At 35.1% G+C, this 21,325-nt stretch overlaps 2 protein-coding genes across 2 annotated transcripts; one reads left to right on the top strand and one right to left on the bottom strand.

Moving 5' to 3' along the window:
- Nucleotides 1-578: 578 nt before the first annotated feature.
- LOC144363067 (uncharacterized) lies at nucleotides 579-11,022 on the bottom strand. Its single transcript, XM_078014012.2, has 5 exons — nucleotides 10,920-11,022; nucleotides 9,498-9,553; nucleotides 7,369-7,472; nucleotides 1,681-1,774; nucleotides 579-797 (listed from the first exon to the last, which is right to left on the bottom strand). Exons 2-5 carry the CDS (start codon nucleotides 9,550-9,552, stop codon nucleotides 625-627), a joined length of 426 nt encoding a protein of 141 aa, XP_077870138.1. The 5' UTR covers nucleotide 9,553; nucleotides 10,920-11,022; the 3' UTR covers nucleotides 579-624.
- Nucleotides 11,023-13,565: 2,543 nt separating this feature from the next.
- On the top strand, nucleotides 13,566-21,100 carry LOC100377800 (uncharacterized). Its single transcript, XM_006823537.2, has 5 exons — nucleotides 13,566-13,726; nucleotides 14,988-15,043; nucleotides 19,190-19,302; nucleotides 20,032-20,125; nucleotides 20,881-21,100. The coding sequence occupies exons 2-5, from the start codon at nucleotides 15,001-15,003 to the stop codon at nucleotides 21,012-21,014; spliced, it is 384 nt and encodes a 127-aa protein (XP_006823600.1). The 5' UTR covers nucleotides 13,566-13,726; nucleotides 14,988-15,000; the 3' UTR covers nucleotides 21,015-21,100.
- Nucleotides 21,101-21,325: the final 225 nt, after the last annotated feature.

Genomic DNA, 21,325 nt, shown 5'->3' with positions numbered 1-21,325 from the left:
GTCACTATAAGATATGTTAAGATAATATTCAATATCACTGTTATGTAATATTTGTGATGTTTCAAAATTCTGTTTTGCCTGGTTATCCCATATATATTTAGATGACAGGGGGTCTAATATACTTTTTTTGATGATTTATTTATTTTGAGAAGTTTATATTTCATTACTTGTATGGACAATGTTATTAAACATTGGTTTGAGATTAATGGGAGACCATGTACTTTAAAGTAATTAATTTTATCAAATAATGGTTTAGAAGTAATAGCAAAGTCAATGGTACTGTGACGATGGCTATGAATACGGCATACGAGCTCCGATAGACTGGCAAAGTCGGACTTAATAAAGTCGGGACTTAATTAATTGTTCTTTTAGTTCTTTTAGTGTGATCGCGAAAATTAACCTGACCGCTGAAGAAATCCCGACTGGACACATCTGCGGTCATTTGACTCTATTAATTATTCATGACCTTTTAAAGGTTGATTCGAATCGATTGCAGAAATTGGTACTTTTATGCAACGACGATACTTATGACGACGATAGTGTTAAAATCTTGGTTATATTTACTAATTCTAATCAAGTTTTAATTGGTGGTAATGAAATAAATAAGACTGACCTACTTTTTATTTAGCTTAAGATAACCCAATTAAAAATTACAGTAAGTGTAATAATGCTTGTACTGCAAGCATTTTGAATTCCTGTTCCTGGAATCTCTGTTACTGGACTTACACCTATCAGTACCCACTCGGGAGGTTCATGGTCATTACATAGGTCACTGTAGCAACACCGCGTCTCGATGCCTGAAACGAAAAAGAGGACACAAATGCGTAAAAATAAGACAGTCAGAAATCACTTGAGTTGGGCCCTATGTGACGATGGCTATAAATACGGCGTACGAGCTCCGATAGACTGGCAAAGTCGGGACTTCTTTTTTGTTTTACAAAAAGAAATAATTAATTGTTCTTTTAGTCTTTTTAGTGTGATCGTGAATATTAACCTGACTGCTAAAGGCTAAATGCTAAATGGACAATTAATTATATATTTTTTTTTTGGTAAAACAAAAAATAAGTCCCGACTTTGCTCCGACTGCGGGCGCTGTTATTGCAAACTCCAAGTGCTCGTCTTTATCGGCGATGAAGTGGTAAACCTCCAAGTATGGTTGACGCTTACTAAATTACAGGGAAGGACTATTGATTTTCTCCGGAGATGGGGAGACGGAACTTGGGTAGGAAACTACATGTCGCCGGGCATATGAAGGGATACTACACCGTTGGTTGAGGGCGTATTTCATGCAACTGGTCCCTGAAAACAATAGATCACGCTCGTGTTTTCCCTGTACAACAGGTCGACGTGGAAGCAATTCCAATCATATAGTTTGAACGACAATTATCCCTGGCGTTTAGGTCCTGGCGGATTGAGTTGACATAAAATAATCTGTTTTCTATCACCAAAGTTCACAATTCCCATTGGAAGTAGTTAAAGTGGAAGGGTCGTCACCTACGCACACGCGGGAATTCAGTTCCAAGCGACGATGATAACGCAAAGGCTCGTGGGTAGACGTGTGTTTGTAAATGATGACTCTCCCGCTTTAATAATCCCATTACAATGCATACAATAATTAGTATTACAATATAACCGTATTATCTTTCCAGTGTCTTGTTATAATAAAGTAGAATTACGTACCTCTACTCCAAAACTCCAGGTTTGTGACGTTACAGTTGTGTTCACAAGAACGTACTGATGCAATAAACATTCCAAGCAAGTAGATGTACTGTTCCTGTAAAATGTACAAAAATAATACAAAGTTGCACCAACTGTGTACGTAGTGATGATGTATCGTCATTAGTTCACTTCAATTGTTTTAATGTTCGTCATTCAAAAGAATTATATTTCGGTTTCCTCTTCAGATATTTCAAATATTGTAACTGAGTGAACCAAACTGTCTTCTCGAAATCACACATCACAACAGTGTTTCGTCTCCAGAGGGCGCAACTTATTGCAAATGTTTACTTGGTGCGGAATGTGTGCCAGTTTAACACTTCCAATTTGCTCATTGGTTCAGACAAAGATATTCTTGTAGAAAATAGTGAGAATAACTTTAAGGGACCCACATATTAAAAAAACTTAATTTGAGTAGATTGAAAAGTCGGCTGTTTAATATTCATAGTTAAAGCCAGTGAGTTATTTATGTTATAATATAGTTAAGCAATAACCCCCCACCCCCCGCCGAAGGCGGGTATACCACGAGATATTGCACAATTCACGACATATATGCACGAGCCACAGGCCAAGTGATATACCCAATATACCAGTATATTGACAATTCGATAAAACTAGTAAAGATCATGATTATGGCTTTTAAACATGAATATTTATAAGAATAGTATGGAGTTGTACACTGAATGCATACACAAATTACAACGCAACACAGTTCAAATTAAATACAAACTAATTTGATTCCGCGTGAAAACTAAACGTATCCGCAGTGAATAGAGCAGCGTAATACCTCAATATCATCCAGTTGGTCACCTGTTAAACTTAAAGATCATGTTTTCTTTGTTGGAAGTTCACAATCCACTTCAAAGTCACAACACGGAGAACACAGCGTTCTGGCGTTCGTTTAGTGAGAGACAGTGGTTTAGGTTTGTGTGGCAAACGACGATCACCCAGCGACCGATGCTCACAGCTCGGATTAAGAAAAAGCAATATTATGGTTATAACATTTTTCAGATGCTTTTAATACGGTATTTTTTTCTAAAATTCAACCACTATATTTCCCCCAAAAATCAAATACTACCAGTTTTATATATTTCCGCATTAAACCTGTAATAAATTCATGTTCCAGGGCCACTTTGTTTAGCTATGCATTACCAGCCAATATACCATTAATTGCATATGCAAATTTTGTGTTTGGATCAATCAAATCGATGAATTAACACCATCAATATACTGGTATAATATAAAAATAAATATACTACAGAAAAGGATAAAAAAACTCGAAACACGCTTGGAAGTCTTCTTCTTCAAAACCACATGGCACATTGATCTGACATTTGGTATTTAGCGTCTATGTATAAAATATATTACTGTTTTCAGATCTCTTATTGGGCACGTAGTTTTGCCACCATATAAGATTTATTTTAAACATAAAGTAGCCACAGTTACCTGATGGATTCGAATTTTTTTATGTTGCAGCTCTATATTGAACTACTTCAGACATCAGAAAAAATATTCGGACCAGTCACATAATTTGGCCGCCATCTTGGATTTACATAAACAATTTTGGGCATTTGTTTTTTTTATGAGTGCTTTAAATCAATCGACTAGTATCTGTGACCAAAGTCTCTTACGAGCAAAACACAAAATTACCATAATTCATAATATTTGACTGTCATCTTTGAATTTGTACAAAAATGGCAAAAACGTTTGATTATTAGTTCTTCATGAGTTGAAATAAAAAAACTTTTTGATCAGTCAGATGATTTGGCCGCCATCTTGGATTCCGTCAAATGTGGCAAACATTTTGGGCATTTGTTCTTCATAAGTGCTTTAACTAGTAGGCAAAGCTCCTTACAAAAAAATAAAATAATTTTCACCAGTCCCGTGATTTGGCCGCCATTATTGATTTTGTGTGGAAACATGTTGCTCATTGCCGTTTTTGTCAAGCTTTTTTGAACACCACTAGACGCCATATTGCCAAACGTGCTGTGCTTAGGTGCCCCTAGGTGAGTTGATGGCTGGCATCTAAATTTGATTGAAGTTTCCAAAATTCACCATAAAACAGTAATAATACAGATATACTGCCATGGATTTTAGTATGTTACTCTCAAAGGTCTTCATCAATTCCACAAACTTATTATATGATGGCAATGTAAAAGAGTATATTAGAATGTATTTGTTTCCTAATGACCTTAACAAATGGGCAAATTAATAATAAATAAAAGACAGATTCGGTCACTTACTATTGATTCGTACTATTCACAATAAATATTATCATTCGAGGAAATAAATAACGAACAAAGGAATCAAAATTAAAATTAATAAGCTGTCACATCTTGTAGACATTGTTCAGCTTTTGTGCCAATTTTGAATGAAAGCTGATAACCGGCATTTACAAATTTTAGAAATACGTTTATATGCAAAGTCCCAACTTTGTGCCTTTCATTGTAGAAGATCACAAGTGTATATTAACACAACTAGCAGCAAATAGACAGGTTCATTGTCGATAAAAACGAAATATAACATTGAAATTGAACAATTATTTGAATATATCGTCGTCTGCTCTATACACTGAAACACGGTTTATCATGGCAATTCATTTAGTTACGCGCGTTACAGATTCCGCGACTGATACCATTGAACTTGGTTGCCCGATCGTATTATTACGGTCAAGTAAATATGGTTAACCTGCGCGTTGACTATCTAAGTGAATGTAAAAGAAAAAACATAGTGGAGGAACGCCTAAAATAATGTGTAGGGATAGAAGAGAGGCATTTTATTTTCTGTTTTACTGTTATATAAATCATACAGCATTTGTTATAGTGTCAAAAATATCCAGTTTGTGTTAATTGTCGCGAATCTGATATGCTGGCATTGCTAATAACCCCAAAACCGTTTAATTTATATGTGTCGTCATGCCTCTTGTAATTTGTCCAATGCCTCGAACTTGTTGAAGCACGTCATAGAAACAATGCTCGACGTATACAATTCCTTGTTATGATAGTCATATATCTTGTCCCATGCCTTCATTATAGTATCAGTTGGAAAATCTTCTCCTCTGGGGTTCTCCACACTTGTCAAGGGGGAATCTCGTCCCGCCTCTCTATCGCGTCCCCTTGAGGTATGGGATCGGGAAAGTCACTTAAGCTTTACAGTCAAATAAGACACACACAACGAAATACGTTTCAACTCTCGTCTTAGTCGGTCAGTCGAGCACTCTATAAGACACAGCGCCTGGGGAAAAATCCTCAAGACTATCGCAAGGCTGACCCAAGACTAGCCCAAGACTCTCCAGAACTACACTGCCTCTGTCCTTGTGTGCTCGCCAAGACCAACTAAAACAACTTTATTCATTTTCAAAACCTAACCAATAACAAAGCAGTATTAAGACTCTAAGGCGTGGCTTTCACACATACAGCCAATCACTCTAAATACTGAATACGTCATATCTTTTGATTAATCGTTCACTACATTAATAACTACGAATACCAACTGTCAGAAATAGTAGTCTGAATAGCGACGGTTATCTCGTAATTAGTTCCGTCCAAAACTTCAAATAGGCCTAAACGATGACAGACATAACACAGCCATTCGCTAATAATCAACTAAATAAGTCGGTCAACAGATACGGGAAAAACAAATTCATCATAATAGCACTGCTTGCATGTTGTCATGGTTCTCTCAAGATATTACAATTATGCAAACTATATAGGCCACATGACCATATATGTTAATAACATGTTTTCCTGTTATAAAAAATATGGGTTATCCGTTTTCAGTCAAATTGATTTGCTTGTTATTTTTTTTTTCTGTAAGGTCGACCAAATACAACCACGTCAAAATAAGACATAGTCAATTTGCGGATGCTCTTTGTCAAGCTGGTCCCTTGAATAAGTAATGCTACCAACTGCGGGCATTCAGAGAACACACGAGTAAATCCGTCTGTTATCCGGACAATCACTCTCTCGAATGCCAGGATATCCAGCAGACATGAAAACATCATGCTAAATCAAATGCCTACCTTGGCAAACGAATTCAACATGAGGTTCAAATACCCGTGCAAAGTACATCTAGTGTTTTAGTTAAACATTGCTTTTCTCTCAAATGTCTGCCAATTTTTTGTCATTAAATCCACTGCTATTTCCGATAAAGGTTCTAACAAGTTATTACAAGGATCATATTGCCTGACAGATCGTCAATTTCTTTATATGTGGTTTTAATTGCTTAACTGCGTCAGTTAGCTCTTCAAAACTAGCAGATGAGTCAATCGCATTTCTACTTTCATTTGTGATTGTTAGTAAGTCTAACAACAGCTCAGTTTGTGCCATATAAGAAACACTGTCAGGTGAATAACAGGATCTTATATGTTTTTAAGTCTTAAATTTCCTATTTTTCGATTAGGCTTCCAAAAATCGCTGGGCGGTTCAAGTCATGGCATAATTTTTATTGAACTTTATATAATATTTGAGTCCTTGCATCAGTTTTATTAAGTTGTTTAAAACTAATTTTATCATCTTGCACTTAAAATCTAATGAGATTCTCTAGAAGTTGTTTCTTGTCGTCATTACGTTCTTTATTGTCCGTGACGGTGTCCATTATTTGTTTTTGTTTTCTAAATAGTGCAGCTCGTTCTCGAGATTGTATCTAGTTGTTTTGATACTATAGTTTTTGTTTGTTCTAGAAGAATTGTTGTGGGTTTTATTCTCAATTTGCCGATGTTCTTCCAAATTTCCAATGAGTCATATTTTTCTTGTCGTCCCAGCTTCCACCGAGCCCAAACAAACATTGATCAATTCACAGTACTTGTTTGTGCTCAAACACCATAACAGAGTGCGAGACTAAAACAACGATTGTGATCGTTTTACTTTCACCAGGGAATGGTCAGCCAGCCCCAATGCTGGCGTGGTGAATCTTAGTTAAAAGGTTGATCCAGCTGTGCAGCACTGCATTTTGATGTAAATTTTGTCTCCAAAGAAAGACGATCGACAAAAGCATATACATTGATAAATTTATAGATTTGATCATTACTTCAATGTTTAAAGGCCGGCTTGGAATTATAATAACTGACAATAAAATATAGAAATGCCACCCAAGTTAGACTGAGATGGCTGAAAATACCAGCGCTCTGCCACAAATGTCTCTATATATACATTGCGTGATTTCTTGTAAAACATTTTTATCAGTTTATATATTTTTGTTTCAAGAATTCAAATTCAGAGATGTCCTTCCTAGTCCCCGGATATCAAATGGTGTCAGTGTGACTGCAGTTAGATTTATATAGAATCTTTGAAGTTGTTAGTTATTGTGTAGAAGTAAATCGATTAATATTTTTTTAGATGAGCAAATAATTTCAGAAATAACGCCAATAAGACATAGGTACTTTAACAATTGATTCAGCATTTTCAAATAAGGTCAAAATCACTACAGAGGTATACCGGATTAAATGGTGTCTTGGCTACGAGGTGGCGCCTCAGAAACTAGTGGTTGTTGTTTAGATAGAGTTGCTTGATATTAAAGAGGGGCATGACATCAGTGATTTGCATGAACAGCAAGACCATCAATATCTATAGAAGTTACCACTGTGGCATACCACATACACACAATATACACTCGATATTATATTCGCCAACATTGAAGTAATGAATTACTCACGCTACATCCATCATCCGGGTACGAGCACGTGGTGTAATTGGTAGTGGAATTACAGTCGTAATCAAATATGTCGCAGCTATAACAGTCGAGGCATTGTACGCCAGCTGAAATAAATATTATGCGAAATTGGTAATGTTCATTTATACTTTATTTATAATTTATTCAGTCAAGGAAGAAAAAGTAATAAACAATTCACATAAGTGATGTATCATACTTGTTACATGTATTTTTGTAAATCCGTAATAAGTAGATAATCGATTATCTATAGCGTGATACGCCAAGTTCACTTTGCAGGAGCGATAGGATAGACCTTTCATTTGTAGTCGTGAATTCTGGATGTAGCATGGCTGTTAAACATTAGACAACAAAACATCCAATGAAGTAATTAAAAAAAAATATTTCTGAATTCTAAAAAAAGGTAATCACTGTGTATATGAGTTGAATATATCTAAAAATAAGACATGTCGTTGATGATGATGAACCATCCTAATAAAGAACGGCCATACCGAAAATAAATTGATAAAGGATTGGTTGACAAATCCGGCTTTGTGACGAGCTCAAGTGTCAACCATTCCGTTAGGGGGTGGAAACTACACTGAGGATTCAAATACATACCCAAAAGAGAATGTTACTGAATACTATTTTGGGTGGAAAGTGCAGACATATTCTCACTACTAAATTTGGCATTGAATATCAACCCGAATATTAGCACTGTGTTGTGCACGTTTTATTTTTATTTTTCGAAATTTCGAAACAAATAAAAATTTAAAAAAATAAACGATTGTTGCTGTTATTACTGTATTTAAGAAATTCTGCATAATGTACATACAGTCTTCACGCAGAATGTACATTTCACGTATACTTTGAGTTGATTCATATGGGGTACAATTTGCACGGATGTTTGAAAGAGTCTGTGTTACACTGTCTTGTAGATTACTGTAAAATATGTCTTTTTCTCGAGCATGTTTTTTTTAGCGAATTTAGCGAGAGAACTGATTCGCTAATTCAAGATGTTGCAAATGACTTCATTATAAATTCAAAATGGCCGCCAAACAACGTCTTCTTTTCTCCATCACAATGACATGATAGATACACTTTATTAAAAAGTTAATTAACACAGAAAAATAAACGTATTAATGAATATTTCAATGAAAAATAAATAAATGAAGTGATACTGATAGATTATTACGGAAAATAGTATGTACTTAGTATTTTTTTGAGTCCTAATATAAAAAGTCAATATTCTGGATGTAACGCAGCAACGATACCCTCTTTTTCAAATCCCTGTTGAATCAGTTTTTTATGATTGCGAACAGAATCAAATTACACTTGACAGTTTTTCTTTGTTTTTACGGTGATAACTGCGCATTTGTTTCGGCGCGCGACAGACAAGTATTGTGAAAACAGGAAATCAACAATGACAAGAGAAATTCGCTAAATCAACATTTCGCTATTTTGTCATTTTACCACAATTCGCTAAAATTACATGCCGCTTTTTCAACATGTTTTACAGTATGTTCTCAGCTTTAATTTTCTTGCACGCAAAATTCTTGAAATCATATTTCAAATCAGACACGATGAATACTGTTGTCATGGGAATGTATAAATTCGCACTGTAAGAAAAGGAATTTTATTTCTATTTTATTTGTTTATTTTAAAAGTTGGATTTATGTATATTTAGAACATTGCATGGATGTTTAGCATTCCTGGGCGTTATAGCAAACGGATCACCCGGGTACACTTTTATCCAGATAGTGATAGTGAAAATAGAGGCGATATTCAATGGAGTATTCATCAAGAGTACGTCAATGGTAAACAGCGGTTATTTAGGTACAGTCAGTATTTAGGTGTATTCAGTTGTCGGACTGTGGGGGTCAAACTAATATCCAACATTTAAATGTTACATTCAATGATGAGATAGTGATAAGTAATTGTGTAATAGAAAACCACCAGATTAGTTTTGACGTACTGTATACCATTTGGGGTTTTGTTGAGGGGGGGGGGGGTATTTCCATGGCAATATGGGACACAATCCGTGAAGCTACTAATTTCAGCTCAGAGTCCACTGTATGAAATAAGCCAAATTCAGAATGTAAATGTTGTTGTTTTTTTTATAACAAATTGCTTACCGTATAGGACGCACATTGTCAATACACATATCAATGACGTCATCGTGTGGGTCATTCTGTAGGTACAATACACCTTAAGTTAATTAAAACTTTCAACACATTCATTCATATTGTATATGTATGATACTCGAGGATTGACTGTGATGGTTGTGGTGAGTGTTCAGTAATTATCATTAGTTTCGTCTAATATTCGAAAATATTATGAGGTTATTACGAGGATACTGCAAAGTATACACGAAGACAGTAGAGTGGGACTATCGACCGACGCACAGCGGAGGTCGATGCGACCGCGCATTGTATGTCTGAGTGGGGGATGCCATGTCTGTCACGCACGTGATTATTCCATATTTTGAATTTGCATTTCCTTATATGGTAGGACGAAAAACCCCGTAAAATACCGCAAATTTACAGACTTATGACATTACGGAGATGTATAATAGTATTATTTACTAAACAAATTATTCCCATTCTCTTTTTTTGAGTGTATTCAACTAACAATCATATAGTGTGCAAATGTTCACGGCATATTAACAATGAAGTTTACTCTTGAAACAAATAGACAGTTTAAATCAAATATTGTAACTTGTAATCTATTATAAATTATTAGATTGGACTGTTTCCACTTTGTTGTATGTATTGAGAAAATAAAGTATGTCCGCTATGTCATTGTTTTCCATATAAAATAAAATATATATACATTTTTTACAGAATCCTCTAAATTGTATTACAAATATATATTTCAATATTTACGTTTTTCAACAAAATGCTTGATACTGAAAGTAAATCAACTGCCGCTCTTTGTAATTGTTCAAATAATATTACGATTCAGTAGAAATAAAAATATATATTTGTGGCATCAAACTTGCTTGTAAAAAAACTTGTTGAAATAATTTTAATCAAATTTCAAATATATTGAGTTTGAGAAGAATACCGTTTAAATTTTAAATTTAGTATACGTATCTGTTCTATACAACCTTCAAATTGATAGGTTGATGTAGCAGTTAACAATATTACGTCACTATTAAATTACGAATTATTTTCTAGTTGCCATAGATACATGTCATAATGAATATAAAATAATACTTTTAAATTATTGCAAAATAGTGTTGTTCAGCCATCCGCTGAAAAAGGGTGACATGGTTTTTACATTTGTAAAAATAAAACAGGACAGCTTACATTATTTCGCCATTCTTCAGAATTCAGGCCCCAAATCGTTGTAGAAAATTAGTAATACCACAAAACAACTGCTTGTGATATTTTTAAAATATTACACAGCGACATCCCTTGATTTTAGAGACAGATTGTCTATGTAATGTTGTACGAATCTGATTTTCTAGTTCACTTATTATTATTAAAAGTCAGCTTCTTGATTATTACATTGCTATAGAACAATGCGAATGCATCATGGAATTGTTAACTTACAGAGCGATCCAGAGAGTACTTCTTTTCTGTATTGCTTCGTTATGCGGTGATGTAGGGAATGGTCTGTGAGTAGACAAAATAATCCTTGTATTTCTGTTGTAAGTACCAGTAGAAATCAGAAAATGTGGTAATTTAAAATGGTAAAACTGAGAAAATGCGTGCAGGTCGCTGACCCCATGTTTATAATTTAATGAAATTCACTAATGATTAAAGCTTGAACTTAACAATACAACAACCTTCAGAAACGATGGATATGTTGACAAAAATAATTTTAAAAATGATTTTGAAATGTGGGTAATCTTAAGGCGGGCGCTCCGCGGCCTGATCATAAAGATGAGCCCCCTCAGGCAAGTTGATAATTCCACATAAAACACAAAAGACCCCCTATTTATACTAAAACTGGGAGAAATTTCAAGTAAAAAACACACACTTTTTTCAAAATCTGGGAGCTTGTATTTATTTACCTAACACTATGTGTGCATATTTTAGGAGTCATAAATAATAACTTGTATTATCCTTCTGGAACATGCTGTAGATGTTGCTCCACTGACAGAAAGCGACCATCTAATGTCTGATTTTTTTCCATCTGTCTTTGGTGGCCTTCTGTGTTTTGTTCTATTGGGGGTAGCATCTGCCAAAAAGCACTCCATTCTATGTTTGTCACTATCATATATATACAATTTGATTATTGCTTATGAGTAGGAAAATGCAATTTTATGATAAATAAAGAACTAAAAATACTTAAAAAAAACATTGGGACGGATGAGAGTCATAAAACTTGACACAAACAAAAAATCAGTAATCTGAAACAAAAAAAATATAAAACGGAATTAAAATATTATGATATGCATTATCATTCTTAAATATAGAACTGATCATCCCCAGGGATAAACTACTAGTACTCAGGTTTTACAGCGCCCTCACAGCGCCATCTATATACCATCACAGCCCCCTCACAGCCATAGATTCCCGGGCACACATTTCATCAAAACATTGAAACCATCTTTATATGAACGACAATTTTAACAATATTAAACCTCCGATTGGACCCTCACAGAAACAAGCAAATCCACCATTTAACTCATAAAACCTGGTGGAAATAATGACTCGCGTTTGGCCGGAATATGAACTTTGCACAGGACTTAAAGGGCGGCAGTCGTCGTGACGGCCGACTCATAGCGACGTATACAACGCGTGTAAAATATATTGTTTATTTACATGAAATTCGAACACGCGCTGCGCGACGACCACCGCGCTTTAATACATAAATTACAATGGCCATATGAGTACGATACTACGTGAATGACGAGGTGAAAGAATCACGCCTACTAGTGTTATGTGTTGTACAGCTCACCACATGAACCCTCTGGAACACAACCACAATAACCACATCGCAGGCTGTTTGGCTTGTTTTCATTCACAAACTCACTGCATGTTTCACAATTTTCGTTTCTGCCACGACGTACTCCGCGACTGTCGAACGCCATTTTCCTGTCATGAACGATACTATCACCTCTATCTCCCGATTACGAAGTTCACTCTGTTTAATATGCCGTGGCATTCTTCTTAGTGCATACACCGGGTACGTGCGCATTGAGCTGCCGGGGATCGTTGAACGCCACATTTTCCCCAATTGTTTTTTTTTTAAAGTACCTCTTTTTATGATATCACGGACCGCGGTATTCAACAAAAATAACCACCTTTCTCCAAGAATATAGGAACGCGCGCGGATGCGTACCAGTTTTTTTCTGGAAGTGCCACCACCGGGTACCTACCCTGATGTTTTGACATCACGGGTGTACTTTCGTAAATGTTTATTTATCATAGTTTATTTTATTTCCTAAACAGCGCCCTCTTCATGGTTATTTTAAACACACAAAAGTAAAAGCTGTGTAAACTAATTCACTTTTGGTCATTTAATTTCCAAACTCACTTATTTCATTGCTGCATTTGATCCAGGGCCGTGATTAAACCCTAACTAATAAGGCCAACGTCCACACGAATTTTTATGATACTGTTGTTCAAAAATACATGATAATGTCAAAACTGCATTATTATTGATGTTGTAAACACTGAATTATTTTCATGAATAAATAAATAAAAATAATACGCATATGCACTGACTTATTGTACGTTTCAAAATAATCCTCGCGCATGCGTATTTATAGGGTATCGTTGTTTCACTCAGTGATATAAATGATATAAGAACCACATTTTTTTGGCTCATGACAATTCATAATCGAACAGCGTCTTGCCCAAGTTACATATCCCATTCCATAAGTACACTATTTACACAAAACTTATCCCTGAATTTATTCAAACGCGATATGAGTTCATTTGCATATGTACATAAATATGTTTTGAGCTGATCCAATATGGCTGTCTGGTGGTCACGTTTACCTTTATACAAAAAAATCAGTGAATCATTCATTTGTTTTGATGCTTTCATCCAATTTTCATAAATAGTAAACCGCGCTAGTTTGTTTATTGGACCTCGGTGGATACCGGAACGCTATGTTGATCGTGGCAACTGTTCACTGACAGTTCCTTTAATTTGGAGATTTACATATTTCATATATTTATAAGGGTATATAGTGTACGTATTTAGAAAAGTAAACCAACGTCAGATGACAACCACCTGGTTACAGCTGATCCGATTGAAATAGCCTTCTCGTTCAGGCGATGGAGTAAATACGAATGCAAGATTGATCAAAAAGAGAACCTGAAATTCTTCTGGCTTATCAAAATTATTGACCGCCTGGGCGATACCGTTATTTGACTGACTACCAGTGTGTTCTACAAACACAGTAAGTATATCCCACAATGCTACGTTCCAGGAAATCCAATGCGCTGTCGTGACTTCTTGTAAGCGATCTTGCGCGCATATGTATGATAGCTAATGAGAGCCTCACATGCGAACAACTTATTGATATGTTGATTTTTACGGCACAAAATAATAAAGATTAAATTATCATCATTTATTATTAGTATATTTACATGTCAGTTCTGTGTGTGTGTGTTTTTTCAAAGTTCAACCTATTTTGTACTCATTATAAAAATGTACAGTCGAAGTAAATTAAATGTAGATTCGATTTCGTTTTTTCGTGCACACATATGGGACTTGTTCGGTTTATAAATCGGTATGATTATTTGTTTCGTCCACCATTCTTCAAATCCGTTAAAATTTCAGCTTGGTAATCCGGTATTAGCGAGCTATATAAAGAAAAAAAGAGGTCATTCCAATACAGGCGTCAGTGTCCTATACTCCACATTCAATTCTGTATTTGGCGGGAAAGTATAACACTAAAAAAGGAGAAAAAAAAAAACTATAGTCATTTCTAACATTAACTTAACAAAATGTGAATTACATAAAAACAAATACGACAGAATCAAGATATCTGTATAATTCCGTACAAACCTTGTATATAATGTAAAGAAACTAGGTAATGAAATTTGAAAACTATTTTGACCGGACAAGTTACGCGGTTTGTACATTTATTCGCGAAATCTTCAATCAATCAACGTGAATTTCTAAGCTCAAATGTTTGCCCCCAAAACACTGTCTGAAAATTAAAAAAACGAAAAGCATCGTTTTATCTTCAGAAATTTCTCAATTGACGCATTTGGAATGGAATTCAAAACACTTTTTGTGTGCATCAAAAAAAGAGTCCTTTTTTATCCCTGTATTGTCCACGTGTGTTCACGTTTAACAACACGTCGCATTGGAAACGCAGTGAAATTACAAGCGCGGTTGTCGTACGTCAATGGATCGACAAGTTCGACCGCCGGGCTCCTGTATTTCGATGATCTTAAATGCTATGTCCCGTTTAAATATTGTCCGAGTGCGCGGTGAAATGTGTAATCATACATTTCCACTCAATACTGTGTACACAACATAGTGTAATTTTGGTTTTACCCCGGTGAAGCTTTAATCTTCACAAACTCCATATTTAAACCTAATCCCCTCGAATCATCATGGATAAACTCACGCCTGAGAGTGTACGCCACCAAAATTTGAACACCCATCACTCTTTTGATAGATGTAATAAAGAAGTATTGTCTCTACAGATCTACTCACACGATGAAGTCCTTGTTGTGTATTTTTACAATGTGCGCCATCTACGGTAAGTTTAGTTCATGATTATATTATATGGTATGTTGACTCCCGATAATTAAAAAGCATTCTACATTAAAAATAAAACAGATGATTCTAAGCTGAAATTAAGATTAATGCTAAAAACTAGGACAGAATGTGATAAATGTTCTCACTGTTTATCCTTTATTTGGAGTCCAAGCATTCGGGACTTGGAGCTCTTTTGTAACCTGATTTTGTTTCTTCCGTTTTTTCTAGTTTGTTAGCATCTAGCAGTGATAAGTAGTAAATTTTCAAAGTTCTTTATGAATGGTCACGTGGTTTGGACTCAATCTCGGATTTCTTCCGAACAGGAAGTGATTTTACTGATGCCAACGTTATAAGATTTATTTGAAATTTGCCATTTTTGCATCTCTACACTAACCTCCTTCGACCAAGCACAACAATTACAATATCGGACCAGTCGTGCGATTTGGCCGCCATCTTTGATTTTTGTTTTTCTTGAATGTGTGTTATGCAATCAGCTTGACATTTTGTATGGGTTTTTCACTATACCTGTCATGTGGATTAGACGCCAGTTTTAATTTCCACCAAAAATTGACAAATGTTCACTTCATTCTTTCGTACATTGCCTTGATATCAGAAGCTTCTTGTGTGAAAAATAAAATGTGCATATCTAATCCCCACAGTTGCATTGTATACACGAATCCACTACTGATGATGATGTGTACATGAGTGAATAGTTTGACGTTTGAAATATCGTTGCAAATTTTGAAATTATTGCCTTCAGGATTAATAAAAACAAAATGTCACCATTTTAAGTAACGTTGACATGTTTAATTATGTTTTGTCGCAGTTACTAATGAAATAATGAGAATAACTTTGAGTATTTTTTGCATAATTCTGTACCATATTTTAATATGTTCGATAATATGTATCGTAGAATTTCAAAACGTTGACATGGTTGCAGCAACAATGGAAACGACGAAAATATACACCTTGCGGGTTTCAGTGTCATCTTGTATTTTTCTCCGATTACGTCATACAATCTATTGTATATGTCTTGTCTGTAACCAGTAATTACTAAAACTGTCTTCAAATATATATTTATCATACCACTGCATGATACGCAAATGTTTGATATAAAACACAACTTGTAAAGGTTACATTCATTTGTGTTCGTATATTAATATTCACTGTGCATCTAAAGAACCATCTGCGAACGAGCCTACTAGTCGAACATACTATCATGCGCACAAGAAACGGGCAGGTTGTCTCTCAGGCGACGGTAGCAACTCTCCTAATAAGGCTATATTTTTTAGTTTAATCTCAACTAAAACAAATCTCGGACATGTTTTATACAAAATTAAGTTTATTATACTTACATATTATTTTGTCATGTTGTGATCACTTGTGATTAAGGCATACAATGTGCAGCTTTGATCTAAATTGATCGACTTTATCGGCACAATGTTGTTCAACCTGCATGAGAGTATAGGTCATGATCTACATAAGGTTACCGTGCACCCCGCCTATGTCCCGGTGACTTTAATATGTGTAGGTCGCCTATGACGCCCTCTAATAGAACGAATGATGTTATCATTGAAAAAGATTACAATGACTAACTTGCAGGTTTAGGTATAATAATGACGTCATCGACTTAATCGCTATATCTTCTTATATGATATTTCTCAATGCATATCGTATGATATTTCTCAATGCATATCGTATGATATTTCTCAATGCATATCGTATGATATTTCTCAATGCATATCGTATGATATTTCTCAATGCATATCGTATGATATTTCTCAATGCATATCGTATGATATTTCTCAATGCATATCGTATGATATTTCTCAATGCATATCGTATGATATTTCTCAATGCATATCGTATGATATTTCTCAATGCATATCGTATGGTATTACTCAATGCATATCGTATGATATTTCTCAATGCATATCGTATGATATTTCTCAATGCATATCGTATGGTATTACTCAATGCATATCGTATGATATTTCTCAATGCATATCGTATGATATTTCTCAATGCATATCGTATGGTATTACTCAATGCATATTGTATGGTATTACTCAATGCATATCGTATGATATTTCTCAATGCATATCGTATGATATTTCTCAATGCATATCGTATGGTATTTCTCAATGCATATCGTATGATATTTCTCAATGCATATCGTATGGTATTTCTCAATGCATATCGTATGATATTTCTCAATGCATATCGTATGATATTACTCAATGCATATCGTATGATATTTCTCAATGCATATCGTATGATATTTCTCAATGCATATCGTATGGTATTTCTCAATGCATATCGTATGATATTTCTCAATGTATATCGTATGGTATTACTCAATGCATATCGTATGATATTACTCAATGCATATCGTATGATATTTCAAATTATGCGCAGAGTTGAGATATCGATATTTTCAGGAAGTGTGAATTAAAATGAAATAACATACATACCCAAATGTTGATATTAGTACTGCAGTTGTTAGGGAAGTTTAATCATACTATACTCAGCACTAAGTTATATCCATGAACAAAAAGGTAATTTCATACAAGCAGAAATGTATTTTTAACATTTAGAATAAAATATGATTATTAATATTATTATTAATATTAGTTCATGTCTTAGCACCTGTTTTTGTACAAACTAGTGAATATTCGCCTATGGAATAAATATGATTCTCATTTCCATGGTATTGGTGTTTTCAGATCTTCATAATTATCAGAAGTAGACAAATACGACAATATCAACAAGATGTGGCTGTGATTGTTGTAATTTGTGTTAAATATTTTTTTTTTATATTTGGGCACAATATGTTTAAGCACCTCAATACATAATATAACATTTGTTTAAATTTATCATATTTATTCACAGAAAAAAAAGTTACATGTTTTTGGATATTCAAATATAAGCATAGACAATTATTGTCGGTATTACACATTTTTACATTAGCTCACAACTTAAAACAATTTCAAAACGATAGCAGGAAAACGGACACAAATAAAAAATACATAAAATACAACATAAACAAATAAAAAATACATAAAATACAAATAAATAAATAAAACACAAATAAATATACGCTTGAATAGCATAATTAGTGGTTTTGTCATTTTATCATCAGACATGAACATTACTGTAATGATATGTTTTACATTGCAGTCAGTCTATTTTTATTATGTCACATTCATTCTGACACATTGAAGTAAAGATTGCTGACAATTCCCGCCAAGTCGTGATATTGTTCATATGGCAGAGGTAAATGGAAAGATGACAGGGAAAAAAAGGCCGGAATATGACATATGAATCTAGTGAATTAGCAATACGTCATTAAATTGCATGTAACAGATCCACTCTTACATTTTCGAGAGTGCTCATGTGTGTATTTCAACATATTTTAAATTATATCTTAGGCAAATCAAAATTATGCATATTACATTAATTGTATATATAATTACAAGAAACTGAAGGGCATTACATAATTTTTTAATTTGATACATTGTTTAATAAATTGGCATTTGTTATTTTTGAGATACTGGGAATTTGTTATGTTATTTTGCAGGTGTGTCACGTGATCACAACAGGGCACTTAATTTGAAAAAAAACTCTGACATTTATGTTGGGTGCGTTGATTGAATCTTAAAATGTTGTCACTCCTCAGTTAATATATAAAAACGAATAATGTTACGAAGAACAAAAATATACTTGTATTTATCATTTTTATCAAGTTTCACATTCAAATAAAATTTGTCAAATATTTTTCCTGTATGCTAAAAAATACTCAAAGTTATCCATAATTCATTTTTTATAGTTAAAGACAGTATTGTGAATACGGTGTTCCTTATATTGACAGGCTCATCAGCCTAATTTATTCTGTAATGAGAGAATCTAAATACCAATCCAGTTTTAGGGAGATTATTAGTATGTATGACGTAAAACAAATTTGCATAAAGGTGGAGCGAGTTTCACGAAATATCAATTGTTGACAATTATTTGTAGTGAGTATTTTTCGAGTTAAAATGCTTATTTTATGAAATAATTGGATAATACATTTTTCGTACGTAAGTGACCCAATGACGATGTCGACGTATAAACGAATACTGCAAATGTTGTATTATATTTGTTTCAGCTGGCGTACAATGTCTTGATTGCTATAGTTGTAGCATATTTGATGACCACTGTGGTTCTATTACGTCGGACACCAATTACACCACGTGCTCGCCTCAAGATGATGAATGTAGTGTAAGTAATTCATTTCAAGTGGACGATTTGTATTTGTATTGTCCAACATTATTTGCTTCAAAGTGCGGTTCCTTATTATCTGTTTCAAGGGGGGGTATTATTCCGGTACGATGACATCTGCTCCGATATGCAAAATGTTGCTCACCATTAACCAGTAATGACCTGACACGGATTCCTCGAAGCGGGAGTGTAGTCACGTGCGCACGTGCTGGAATTGAGTCCCATGCGATGATTGTAACACACGCTAAAAACGCAAAAACTTGTGGGTAGACGCTTGTTTGTAAACAATGACGCACTATGGCCATCTGACGCATGCGCAGGTGAAGGTGACGACTCCCCTGCTTTAACAATCGAACCGACATAGACCACTTAACCGGAAGTAGCGGGACAAGAATGCAAGCAAGGCGTCTGCCTTTTTCATTGTGACAAATACAAACATGTCTGTCATTTGATATTCAGTAAAAGCGAATGTTATTATGTCACGTCGATTAGAGCGTCTACAAGTACAATATAACGCGTGCTTGCTTCGTTGTGTCGTCACCGGAAGCGCTGTCCCAGCACAAACAGAAGACGCCGAACTGCAGCGTCAATGGTGCTTGCTTACTTTGTACCCCGCGCCCGGTATGCGCGCGCATGCGTATCGCCGTATCTTCGACTCTCGATGTTGATGGAGGGCGCGATTTATTTAAAAAGTAACATTTTCCACTCAGTTTTATGTTCATTTCACAGGAAGAATACATCTATTTGCTTGGAATGTTTATCGCATCAGTACGTTCTTGTGAACATAACTGTAATGTCACAAACCTGGAGTTTTGGAGTAGTGGTACGTAATTCTACACAGATAATAAACAGATAATACGGTTATATTATAATACACAGTTGACGCGTTCAACTTTAATTATTATATACGTTGTAAATTTCTATGGAATAATCAACTAATTCCAATAGCAATTATGAACTTTGGTAGGTATAAACAGTTTATTTTATATCAATTTTGTTTATCCGCCAGGACCTTAACGCCAGGACAGTTATCGTCCAAAACACAACATTGACACTGTTTCCGTCTCGATCTGCAGAATTCAAATACATTAAATGTTGTACAAAGAAAAAAACGCCGCTATCAAAGAGATCAATCATGAAATGCGCCCTCAGGCAGCGGCTTAGTACATCGCCACACGCCTGACAGAACCGTGTAGTTTCATTTGATATCATCATAAAAACAAATGATGAGTTAATCGATGGGAGAAATTAATGGGCGAAAACTGCCACCTAATACAGTAAGAGGGGCAGACATTTCGATATTAAACACAAAAATAATGTGCATGAAGGAACATGCGAAAAAACAAACCAACTTCCTTCTCCTCTTCATCAGGAGAATCAGTAGCCCTTCCCTGACAGTCAGTAAAGGCCATGCATGATCGTAGTTTCACCAACTTGGCGCTCAATGTTCATGTTAACGGCGCCCTCCCTCAAGGCTTACATCGTTGTAGAGGGCGCAACTCATGCGATTTCTCTGACGGCCTTCTGTATAAGATACCTTCATGGTAACGCTCACTATGTTCATCTCTTTCATTCCAGGCGTCGTGACGCGATGTTGTGATAGTGACCTTTGTAATGACGCAGATCATACCGATTTTGGCACGAGTTCTACAGTGATTGCATCCGGGACACTGATCGCCATGTCTATTCTCGTATCGATCAGTTCACAATAAAATAACGTCGTGCACCCCATGTTCGTGTTCACGACATATTATACTGATTTAGGAATTATATTTCCCATATTTTAATCCAGCATGAACATCATGGTTTTTACTATTAGGCATGTTTAGTGTATATCATTCTGAAATACGCCCACTGTCCATATTATGCCCCCCCCACACACACACACATACATACAACGCGATGTGGTGCAAAGAAGTACATCATTACTCATTGTTCTCTACTCCAGAATCCGAATTATACCAGTTAGTGTAGTGTTCCGTATTGCACCGGTTCAACTTAATATTTAAAGCGGGGGGCTCGT

Source organism: Saccoglossus kowalevskii, chromosome 5 (assembly GCF_978046115.1).
Source record: "Saccoglossus kowalevskii chromosome 5, keSacKowa6.1, whole genome shotgun sequence".
NCBI lineage: Eukaryota > Metazoa > Hemichordata > Enteropneusta > Harrimaniidae > Saccoglossus > Saccoglossus kowalevskii.
The sequence above is the reverse complement of the archived record's forward strand: the minus strand, read 5'-3'. Positions and strand labels throughout refer to the sequence as shown.